Source organism: Patagioenas fasciata, chromosome 5 (genome assembly GCF_037038585.1).
Source record: "Patagioenas fasciata isolate bPatFas1 chromosome 5, bPatFas1.hap1, whole genome shotgun sequence".
NCBI classification, from domain to species: domain Eukaryota; kingdom Metazoa; phylum Chordata; class Aves; order Columbiformes; family Columbidae; genus Patagioenas; species Patagioenas fasciata.
Window position 1 is genome coordinate 67,932,982 of NC_092524.1, and position 12,418 is coordinate 67,945,399.

The 12,418-nt window shown below is 44.1% G+C and overlaps 1 protein-coding gene across 1 annotated transcript in view; it reads left to right on the plus strand.

The window, feature by feature from the left end:
- PELI2 (pellino E3 ubiquitin protein ligase family member 2) overlaps positions 1 to 10,982 on the plus strand; it is an 85,232-nt gene extending 74,250 nt beyond the window's left edge. The window contains exons 4-6 of the mRNA XM_065839743.2: positions 647 to 844; positions 1,490 to 1,678; positions 5,938 to 10,982. Coding sequence (XP_065695815.1) covers positions 647 to 844; positions 1,490 to 1,678; positions 5,938 to 6,504 — 954 coding nt within the window. The 3' untranslated portion in view covers positions 6,505 to 10,982. The remainder of the gene's footprint in view (positions 1 to 646; positions 845 to 1,489; positions 1,679 to 5,937) is intronic.
- Positions 10,983 to 12,418: the final 1,436 nt, after the last annotated feature.

Sequence of the window (12,418 nt, forward strand, 5' to 3'; positions counted from 1 at the left end):
AAAATATTCTTGTGTACTGTTCAGCTGTGTCTTATTGCTGCTGAAGAAAGTTTTAACATTTTTTTAGTTATGCATGTGCATAATTAGGAATAAATTTCACCACATTGTGGGTTTTACCTGAAAACTGTTCTATTCTGGAATGACAAATTCTGCAGGCAGGAAGGTGGGCAGCTTTTTGTTGCGATTTATCAAAATAACCCAGTTCTGGTTCTAAAAAAAGTCCTTTATGTTCACGGCAAAGTAACTTGGAACTAGAAACGTGAATAAAACTTGGCATTTCAAGCTAGGATCTTTTTAATTGACGGAATATAGTGATGAGTAATTTGCTGTGGTTAGATTATGAAATAACCAAGGTGATAGTATTGATAGTTTCATACCGTTGACAGTACTCCAGCAAACAATTCATTGCAGCATATACAACAGTTGTAGTAAGTGCAAATTTATCTTGCAGTGTCAGGGATGTGTTTCTGCCTTGGAAAAATGTGAAAATACAGCCTAATCTTTAGTTGCATCTTGCCATCCAAAAATTCAATAGGTAGTATTTTACCGATGCCATCAACATTACCTTGGTAAAATTGTTTTCTTAATGTTTGATATTTCTATGGCTTTCTCTAATTATACCATTATCTCTTTATTTTTTTCGCAGGTTGGGAGGTCGACAGAAAGCCCCATAGACTTTGTAGTAACAGATACAATTTCTGGAACTCAAAATAACGATGAAACCCAGATTACGCAAAGCACCATTTCCCGTTTTGCGTGCAGGATTGTTTGCGACAGGAGCCCACCATATACCGCAAGGATTTTTGCAGCTGGATTTGACTCATCTAAAAATATATTTCTTGGTGTAAGTACTACTAATAATTATGTTATGTCTGAGCAAATTCTTACTTTTACTCTCCACTATTTTCAAGCCCCAAAATTTCCTTGTACTAGTTGATACCTTATACTGTCATTAGACTTCTATTGCTCCAGCTGCGGTGTTAAGTAGTTTTATGTGCCTGATTTATTAGCAGCATGGATTCATGGTCATAATTGCCTTTAACAATGCAGCTCTGCTTTAGTAACTGTTAGTGGATCTTCTTTAGGTTCGTTTGGTGTGTTCATCACACTCATTGTGAATAAGATGCTCTTGCTGTTCTGCTGAAGACCACGGAGCAGCATTATGGAATGAAATGTGCCTGTTGTGATATTCCAGTGTGGTTTTTAGGAGTATGTGCCTCACTTATGAGCCCTTAACCTGCAGTCAAAGGCACTCAACTGAGTTTAAAACAATAATATTTAAGATAGAATAGTAATTCAAGATGCACGAGCAAAAGATGTTACCACCCTGGCACAAGGTATTCTTAAAAATGTTGGTTTTTTGTAAATCTCTGTCTAAGCAGTGACAAAATATGGTTTAGACAACACTACTAAACCTTGAGTGTGTAAAACCTTAACCTGTGTACTTCTAGACAAACTGTTTCTTTTCTGGGGTGGTTGTCACATGCAGGAAAAAGCAGCAAAATGGAAAAATCCTGATGGCCACATGGATGGTTTGACAACTAATGGGGTGCTGGTCATGCATCCGAAAGGAGGGTTCACCGAGGAGTCCAAACCTGGAGTCTGGCGGGAGATCTCGGTCTGTGGCGATGTGTACACGCTCCGGGAAACCAGATCTGCTCAACAAAGGGGGAAACTGGTGAGCTGGAAATAGCTGGTAATTAAAAGAAAACAAGGGATGGCAGGAGAGTTGGGCAGGGAAAAATTGAATGAAATATAACAAGGGTGAGTGTAGAGTCGAATCTGGGCAGGAACAACCCCAGGTTCCAGTGTAAGTTGGGGAACGACCTATTAGAGAGCAGTGTAGGGGAAAGGGACCTGGGGGTCCTGGAGACAGCAGGGTGACCATGAGCCAGCACTGGGCCCTTGTGGCCAGGAAGGCCAATGGTACCTGGGGTGGGTTAGAAGGGGGTGGTCAGTAGGTCAGAGAGGTTCTCCTGCCCCTCTGCTCTGCCCTGGGGAGACCACACCTGGAATATTGTGTCCAGTTGTGGCCCCTCAGTTCCAGAAGGACAGGGAACTGCTGGAGAGAGTCCAGCGCAGCCACCAAGATGCTGAAGGGAGTGGAGCATCTCCCGTGTGAGGAAAGGCTGAGGGAGCTGGGGCTCTGGAGCTGGACAAGAGGAGACTGAGGCGGGACTCATTCATGGGGATCAATATGGAAAGGGGGAGTGTCAGGAGGATGGAGCCAGGCTCTTCTCGGTGACAACCAGTGGTAGGACAAGGGGAAATGGGTACAAACTGGAACACAGAAGGTTCCACTTAAATGTGAGAAGAAACTTGTTCCTGGTGAGGGTGGCAGAGCCTGGCCCAGGCTGCCCAGGGAGGTTGTGGAGTCTCCTTCTCTGCAGCCATTCAAACCCGCCTGGACACCTTCCTGTGGAACCTCAGCTGGGTGTTCCTGCTCCATGGGGGGATTGCACTGGATGAGCTTTCCAGGGCCCTTCCAATCCCTGTCGTTCTGTGGTTCCTTGAAGGGGTGCTTGTATTCGTGGCCTGAAGGGATGCAGTTGTGGGGTGGCTGTGGGGTAATAGTGGGGTCCTTACATAGCAGGCACTGAAATAATCTAAATAGCTGTGTTCCAGTAAATTCTGTGCTGCTATTCTCTTTCTGCTTAGACAGGACAACACTTAAGTTTTCTGCTAATGTCACTTTTACAACTGAAACTGCATAGAATATAGGATCTTAATACACTCCATCTCTGGAATGTTCTCCTGGGACATGGGGACATGTTGGAGTTGGTGCGTAGGGAACTGGCTTTTGCAGTACTTTTGTAAGAGTCCACCAGTTTGGATGAAGCAGCTTCTGTCCCATTTACCGGCCACTAGGAAGAGAAGCCCTGCTAAGTATATTTCTGTTTTCTCTTGTGGAGCTGGATGGGCTTTGCCTTTACCAAAGGCCTCCTGTGGCAGGAGAGAGGTTCTCATGAGTGGATATATCCTCTTATCCATAGGAGGTGGAACAGAATTCTCATGGAGCTCTTGCTCTTTCCCCTTCCCAAGATCTGTGGTACCGAGGAAGGAGAAAACTATTGTTGCTCATCCTTTGTTTTCCTCTGCCTTCAAAGGAAAAATATCTAGCGCAAACATATAGAAATACCCCAGCGAAATACAGAGACAACCGTATTTCCAGTCGGAAGTCCTCCTTGCCCCTGGGTAGGTTAGAACGCTCTCCTGCCTGGAAAAACCTTCATGGTTCACCTCTTCTTTCTTTGTTAGGGTTCAGGAAGGTAGAGGATGTTCACAGGAGCTCAAGATGCCTCTTTTATAACTTTATCATCCATCTGCTAGAGTTTAAAGACTAAGAAAGTGTGCACGGCGAGGGGAACGTCCTGTCCGTGCCAAAACTGAGCGCCCATTAGCTTGGCTGGTTGTTAGAGGAATCCCACGCGCTCGCACTGAAGGGGCAGAAAACTGAGCATTTAAAGGAGTTGGGTAAATGGAGTTGGGTTGTTTTGTTTTGCTTTCAGTACAGAAATTGCTTTCTCGCTTTAATGGAGGCAGGCGAACATCGCCCCGGGGATGGGACAGATGATGTTGCAATCGCGCCCTTTGTACGTGGTTAGTAAAGCACCTTCGTAGTGCTGCTAAAGAAAGGCAACGCTAAAACAAATAAATTCCCTTCTCTGCCTCCAAAATGACTTGAACTCTCATTTAAATAAAATTACATGGCGCACTGGTGTGATGTGATCAGTATTCGTTGATTGGGTTCATAAAACCAAATGCACGCTGTATAATGAATTGAACACATTGCATACGAGACAGCTTTTGCTTTGCTGTTTTCGAAGGAATTATCTGAAAAGTGCATCAAATCACGGCTTTTCTCATCTGTTCTTCAACCGCTGGATTTTTCTGCTGGCAGCACTTGACACTGGTGACCTCTTATCTATGGTCTGTATTGTACCATCTAGGTGTTTTGAGCAAGGATGATCCACGATTAATCTGTGAATTTAAACTGGATTAAAATGTAGATGCCAAACTGGTTGTCATTCGTAGTATTCTTAAACACACATGATGATGATTTCATGTGACCTACTTAACGTGTAGGGTATTTGTTTTGCCTTAGTGGTATTCTTTACTCATTGTCTATGTATAAAGCCAGGCAGTAGATCTGTTTTCCTCTTCGATTTCATAAAGAACCTTTTCAATATGTATTCATCACTACCGAACTGGTAGCAGTAGCACAAGTTGCTTATATGTTCGTGACATTAAAATAAGAGTATTTCAGGAGAGTACTACATGTGTTTGTCATAATCCTTTGAAAATGTTTTTAGTCCAAAAGCATCATTTTTTAATCCAAAAGGGTCTTCTTTTTTAGTCCAGAAGGGTCTTTTGCTGCGTGAACAGCGTCTGCCAGTCAAAGAATTCCAGGAGGGCTAATATAGCCCTTAAGGAATGGCAAGTTTCCTCTTCAGTCTTGATAGAATATTTCAGCAAATATCACCTTAAACATGACAGAGCCACACAGAGAATTAATATTTGAGAGGAAAAAATAGGGCGCTCGGTGGTACAGGGTATTTGAGAAGTTAATTCTTTGGGAAAGATATTACATTAGTAATCATTACAGGGAGGAAAACTATATAATAATTAGTATTGTTGTAGCATGTAACAGTTGCAAATTTAGGGCATCCTGTACAAGCACAGGATAAAAGATATCCTATATTTAAGATTATGTTTATATACATATATATAAACATAAAAGAGACAAGAAATGGGTTCAAACAAATGGGGGGCCACAAGGAAACAATAAGAGGTGGACTGCAAGCTGGCTGAAGGGAAGAAGCCAGAGAGTCGTGGTCAATGGGGCAGAGTCCAGCTGAGGCCTGGATCTAGTGGAGTCCCTCGAGGATCGGTACTGGGGCCGGTATTATTCAATATATTCATTAATGACTTGGATTAGGGAATAGAGTGACTGTCAGCAAGTTTGCTGGTGACACCAGGCTGGGAGGAGTGGTGACACTGGAAGCTGTGCTGCCATCAGAGACCTGGACAGGCTGGAGAGCTGGGCGGGGAGAAATTTAATGAAATATAACAAGGGCAAGTGTGGAGTCTTGAATCTGGGCAGGAACAACCCCAGGTTCCAGTGTAAGTTGGGGAATGACCCATTAGAGAGCAGTGTAGGGGAAAGGGACCTGGGGGTCCTGGGGACAGCAGGGTGAGCATGAGCCAGCACTGGGCCCTTGTGGCCAGGAAGGCCAATGGTACCTGGGGTGGGTTAGAAGGGGGTGGTCAGTAGGTCAGAGAGGTTCTCCTGCCCCTCTGCTCTGCCCTGGGGAGACCACACCTGGAATCTTGTGTCCAGTTGTGGCCCCTCAGTTCCAGAAGGACAGGGAACTGCTGGAGAGAGTCCAGCGCAGGCACCAAGATGCTGAAGGGAGTGGAGCATCTCCCGTGTGAGGAAAGGCTGAGGGAGCTGGGGCTCTGGAGCTGGAGAAGAGGAGACTGAGGGGGGACTCATTCCTGGGGATCAATATGGAAAGGGGCAGTCTCAGGAGGATGGAGCCAGGCTCTTCGTGGTGACAACCAATGACAGGACAAGGGGTAATGGGTTCAAACTGGAACACAAGGGGTTCCACTTAAATTTGAGAAGGAACTTCTTCTCGGTAAGGGTAACAGAACACTGGCCCAGGCTGCCCAGGGAGGTTGTGGAGTCTCCTTCTGTGCAGCCATTCAAACCCGCCTGGACCCCTTCCTGTGGAACCTCAGCTGGGTGTTCCTGCTCCATGGGGGGATTGCACTGGATGAGCCTTCCAATCCCTGACATTCTGGGATTCTGTGAAAATTTGGTAGTGTGCTAAGGAGGGTAACGTTCTGGTGAGGCAGGTGACAGGTTCACAGAACTAACTCAGTTGTTTGTAAAAGCTCTCAGGCTTAACTCCTTCTGTGTTCCACCACCAGGTAGAAAATGAGACCAACGTCCTCCAGGATGGTTCTCTCATCGACCTGTGCGGAGCCACCCTCCTGTGGAGAACGGCGGACGGACTGTTCCACGCCCCGACTCAGAAACACATCGAAGCCCTGCGACAGGAGATAAACGCCGCCCGGCCGCAGTGTCCCGTCGGCTTAAACACTTTAGCTTTTCCCAGCATCAACCGTAAAGATGTGGTGGAAGAGAAGCAGCCTTGGGCGTATCTCAGCTGCGGCCACGTCCACGGCTACCACAACTGGGGACACCGCAGCGACACGGAAGCCAACGAGCGGGAATGTCCCATGTGCAGAACCGTTGGCCCCTACGTGCCTCTGTGGCTGGGTTGTGAAGCGGGTTTTTACGTGGATGCTGGGCCTCCCACTCACGCTTTCACCCCCTGCGGACACGTGTGCTCGGAGAAGTCTGCGAAGTACTGGTCTCAGATCCCGCTGCCCCACGGTACTCACGCGTTTCACGCCGCCTGCCCTTTTTGTGCGACGCAACTGTCCGGGGAACACAACTGCATCAAGCTGATTTTTCAGGGGCCGATTGACTGATGATCACCGTAACGTTTTCTTTCCTGATTTACTGTGAAGATTCTGCCACTAACTCTAGGTTTTACCTTTTTCGTAATGGTTATTGGTAGGGTGGTAGGGTGGGGATGGGGGACACATCTCACGAGGAAATGGTGACAGACTGTGGTGGAATTGGGATACATTGATACCTGGAACTTGACAGATATCAGTGTTGCATGCTCAAAAGCAGCATATTCATGAAGTCTTCTTGGTCAAATTGTAGTATATTTGTAATCTTTTTATTAGTACCCTGGATCAGAAAAAAAAAAGGTGTCTTAATGCTTTTTTTAAGCTAAGATTTTTTAATGGAAAGGTTTTTTCTTCTAAACTTTGACAGGCCTTTAAAACCTATTTTTCAAATCTAGAAGGAACATACAGAATGTAACTGTCTTTAATTTGCAATATAATTGAACTTGAATAGTTTTTCAAGGAGCTAATATAGAATACGTGGAGAACTATAGGTGAATGTTCACTAGAGATAATTGGATATGTAAGAGAAAAATTAGCTGCCTAAATTGTAGAGTATGAAAGCTATTAAAATACCTATTATAGTATAACACAGCTGGCCAAAAAGGCATCAAGGATTACTTGAAACTGAGGAAATCCTGTTTGCATTGATTTCCTGTCAATGTAACAGATATCCACTGTTCATTATGTATGGTATATGGCTGATTTCTCTTTTCTTTCTTTATGTTTTTCCCCCATTTTACCTGCATCTGTTCAAACTGCTTTACTTTTTCACATCCTTGCTTCTGGTTTTTAAGCCAGTGTTCTGTATATGTGTAGTCTGGCCTTTTAATTTCTGCCTAACTTAGCTTGCCATAACTGCTCCTTGCACACCCAGGACCATTGGGTTAATTGAGATGTAACGAGCCTTTAAAAACCTCATTAATGAAGGGGTGGTCCCGCAGCAAGAGAGAAGGTTTAGGTACAACTTATACAGAACTTATTAACATAGACCTGAATTCAGGCAAGCACTTAGGTCGGGTTTAAATATAAGCCGATGGATGGGACTGTTTAGATTCTCAAGTACTTCAGTGGCTTGTGGTTATACGCTGTTATATTTTGAAATAAAAAAGCATTTAAAATAAGTTATTAAGCTCACTTAGTAGCCAAAATGCTGTAAGGAGAGCATCGTTTCTAGTTCAGCCGAGTATTTTGGTTCAGTTCTCAACTTGCTGCCATCTGTCACCTTTGGTTTTTTTTGCAGATTGAGATGTGTTTGTATCCATTTATTTTTTCCTAAATGTTTGCAAATCAAACCACATTCAAATGTAATCAAATACAGGCGCCAGGGTGGTACATCTGAAGCGGATCGCTTGAAATTCCCGACTTTCGAAGAGAGCTGATCCATGTTTACGATGGAAATAATTAAATCAGAATTTCATATGAGATGTGCCCTGCCCACTCTTAGTTTCATTTCATACGAAATAACTCTTTGATTTATGGGTTGTGTGTTTGGTTATTTTGCTCCCTGTGCTCTTGTGTCTGAGGTATCCATCTGTCCAGGTTTAAAAAGAAGGAATTTGGGAGAAACTCGTAACACCTCTAGATGAATTTGATCATTCAAGCTCAGTTCTGTTGAATCAACTATAGCTTTTTGCTATATTTGTGCCCTTTGTATAAATATATAATTTATATGATTTTAATATATTCTGTATATATATATACTTGAATTGGCCTGTTCATATTTTGGTTGTAAAATTGTTTTATAGTTAACCTTATAAACATTTTACATGTCCCTTGCCAATGGTGATGGGATGTACTTTTGTCTGCTGCTGTTTTTAATATAATTCTGCTGTATGGATGTTCAGCATTTTAATAATTTGAAAATAGCTTTATTTTGCTGCTTGAAAGAAAACCGCAGCATTTGCTCAGAAAATCCCAACCTTTGCAGTTTTTTCTCCCACTCGGTGATCGGAAATAGGATGAATCTCGTTAACCTAAACCTATATGCTTCTTCCTAGTGCCTTTGCAATGAGATCCTCTTGTGATTCCATATTCCGAGTCCTCCCACAAGGTGACTTTGTGGTTCATCTTCACCAAGCACAGCGGCCCAACCGGACCGGGAAGAAACGCCCTTGGCCTTGGCTTCCTTGTCCTGGTTTTTGTGGTGAACGTGAAGGTGCCTCTTCCTTGTTGATGTTCAGTACGAGCTCCTCAGGTCCCGTATATTATACATACCACAGCGTTCTTTCTATTTAGCATATACCTCATCAGCGAGAGGCATTCTCGCCTCCACCTCGCCCTCATTGGACTCGGTGAGATACTCCGCGTCGTTTCTCACAAGAGGTGCCGTGAAAACGCTCTTCCAGGAAACCTTCCTTAGTGAATTCAGGCTGAATTATTTGAAAATACCGGGCTTTAAGCGAGATTTTTGTTGTCGTTGTTTCACTGTTGGCGATTCTGTATAACACAAGAAATACCGCAGGGAGGAAAACTCTTACCTGGGAACCAAACTTCCGCAGGTTCTTTGCATGAATCCAGGTGCTTTGGCATTGACCGCTGTTCAAATCTAGGGTGAGTCCCTCAGAGCCGGATTTACCGGGAAGGCTGAAGAGTTTCTAGCATGATTTTTCTCAAATGTTACTGCCACATATGCTGCTTTTTATGAAATAATGGACCATTTGGCTGCTTAGCCCTTTTTTCCTCCCCTCATCATAAACACACGTCTGGTAACTCAGTAGGAGAAAGTACTTCCTGGATAAATAAGATTGGTTCTGTTTGGAGCGAGTAAGCTTGAGAACCACCCTCAAACTTTGCTTTGAAAGCTTCTCTCCTTATTTCAGTGCTGTAACATTTTTTTGCACACCGTTTCAAATGCCGGCACTGCGTTCTGCAAGGATTCTTGTTTTCACCGGTTGCTGTTGATTCTATTGGAATGCTTCAAAACCAGCTTAGAGCTACAAGCATTTTTGAGTCTGATCGTATCCACGCACACGGGAGCTGTAACGCTTTTCTAGCAGCTTCTATGACAGTGCTGAGGTCTCAATAGATGAGTGAGTGTTGCTCTTCTTTTGAATGGTGGTCCAAGTTGTATAAAAGAGTTGGCACAATGCTGCGTTTTAATCCCACATCTCAGAAATGTGATTTATTTGTCCACTCCATGCACCACCCAAAAGAAACTGCATTTCAACTGTGATGACTCTGCCTTCAAGGCTGTTGCAGTAGCTGGTTTTGCTCACTATTTTATGTTTTATTCTTCTGCAAGTGGAGGAAGCTTCTCCAAGACGGTTGTGTTTCTGTTCATCCAGCTCATAGTCTTCACTTTTCTGGCGTCAGAGAACTGGTGGTGATTTGGCTGTTGTAAGAACTGATAGAGGCACTTAAATATGGTTTTTAGTGCGGAAGGAAAACTCACCTGGCTTTGCCGTTGCTTAAAGTCGAGCCACAAATACACCATAGAAACGAGCCGTGCTTGGCTCTTCTCTGTAAAGGAACGTTCTGCCACGGGTGGTTAAGTCTTGTTTTTCCCCAAGGTTGTTGTTAATGCACTGCCTTTTGGATGCGAAGTGGAATGCACAGGTAGAGCTGTTGATGGGAACGGGCAGGAACAGGAATCAGTTCAGCTCTTGAGCTGGATCGGTGTGGACAGCCCAGCGGTTCCGCAGCATCTGGCCAAGGATTCCTCCTCCTCCTCCACTCAGTTTTCAGCCTCTTGTGAGTTCTTATTTTCTATTGATCCACATAGCTGCAGGTAAACAAGTAAGCATAACTCAGAAAGAAAGCAAGGAAGAGAATTAAACCTTCAGGCTTGCTTATCTCTTCAAGGAAAATATAAATCAGAGTTGCAAATGTCTTCTCCAGGTGTTTCTCATTCTGTTTATTTCCTAATGAGTGCTCCTCATGACTCTTTGCACTTGGTGTTGTGAATTAAAAGGAAAAGCTTAAGCTAAGGCTGATTTTTTTGGGGGGTGAAGGGTGGAGAGGGGGTTATTTCTAGGCTGAAATCACAGCAGTTCTGTGCAAACCCTGTCCCAGCGCCCGCAGCACGACCGCAACAGGTGGCAACCATCGAACTTTACCTTCTGTCTTGAGTTTCCATTTACTGGCAGCAGAACAAAACCACAAGTTGCCGGGAACAACCGAACTACAGCTCAAACCGGTGGCTGTCGACATTCCCGTGGGATGAGGCGGTTTTATTTCCTGGTGGGCAAACGAGTCTTCGAGTCACCTCAAGTCCCTTGTGTTTGTGTCGCGTTCCTCTGGGGTTCAATACGGGACGCAGAGCACCGGGGAAGCTGCTGATTGTGACACAACCGTAGGTACAGCGAGCCCTGTGTGACAAAGTGATGTTTACCTTCAAACAGTGTTAGCAGCTGTTGTTATAAAACTTCTGGCTATATTCACCGTGTGAAATGGACTGAAATAGTTTCTTTGCTGTTGTACCTGTGGAAGTACAAGCCATTTTACAGGAAAAAAAAAAAACCTTAAAAAAATTAAAATATTATCTCAGTATTGTCACTGACTCCTTCAGTTCTTTTCCCCCGCTGGTTGGTTGTCAGGATTTAACTTTGATTTGCAACAACATAAAAATAACTTCAAAAATAAGCGGTTTCTCCTATACATTTATCCCCTTTCTTTCACTCGGCAAGCAAAACCCCAAGTCTTTGAGGATTCAAGGTGGTGGAGTGTATTCAGGTGTATTCAGCTCCAGTTAATTCACTTCCCTGGTTTTAAACGCAACTGTTTGGTTTTGGTGCCAGCTGCCTTCTTGCGGTGTTAACATAATTGCTAAATAAAAGCAATTTCTAGGAATAATGCGCTTTGTGACTCTTACAATTAATTTCCATAATGGTAATTCAGTGTTTTGTTTGCATCTGTGTATTCAGCCCTTCTTGTATGCAGCTCCTGGGAGTACATAAGCTTGGTTTTTTTTAAGAAAAAGCTAAAATGAATTGTCTAAATGAACGTTAAGTAGGAAAAAACATGTTTGCGTGAGCATAGGGAAGGGAAATAAGGATATCTGCAACTTCTTCTAGATGTGATTGTTATCGGGTGTCCTTCTAATTGAAGAGTGTTTAACACCTTCCAGGGAAGATGCTCCGCAAGTGGTTATTTGGTGGTGGTGGTTTGGGGTTATTTGGTGGTGGTGGTGGTTTGGGGTTATTTGGTGGTGGGTGGTTGTTTGGGGTATTTTTGGTGTGGGTTTCTGCGTGTGTAGTTTTTTGGTCCGTGTGTTCCTGCCTCTCTTACCCAGCTGCAAAACTTCACTTCTTAGTTACTGCAGCTTGTTGTGCTGGAAAATGATCTTTGCGAGAGGTTTCCAGGTTGTTTCTCTTCCCTTTTCAAGGTGCGGATGTGTATTTTTAGGAGGAACTTAAGAAATCTCTTTCATGTAAAACTAAGGCAGACACAAGTTTGACACAGGAGTGTCTGAGCCTGATATTTCTTTTAACTCACTGAAAGCCCTTGTCTGGAGACAGATTTGAGATGAGGAAATGCTTAACAGCAGAAAGGAATTCAGTAGATCCCCAGTTGCTTAAAATTATGTATGTATAGAAATACATTTTGTGGAGTATTTGCCTTAGATGCTGTATTCGTAAAGCTCTACCTAAAGCAGATTGCAGGGCCCTGGCTTTTGAACTGAGGAGGAGATTTGCTGCTTCTGCTATAAATTGTCTCCTGCAAGGGCAGTAGTGGGAGGCAGAGAGGGGAAGAATCCTGTGCTTTGGTCTCAGACTGAACCTGGAATCCAGTGAAGCCCTGGAGACTGGTGCTGCCCCTTCCAGAGGAGCGACCCCGACTCCTCGGTTGAACGGCAGAGGGTGGATGGGGCTGTGCTGGTGTGGGGCAGGTGGAGCCCACCGACCAGAGAAGGGCTGGTGCTGCCTGGTGTGCAATCCTGGAATTGGTTGGAAACGATCTTTAACAGTGGGACTCTGTGATCTTAACC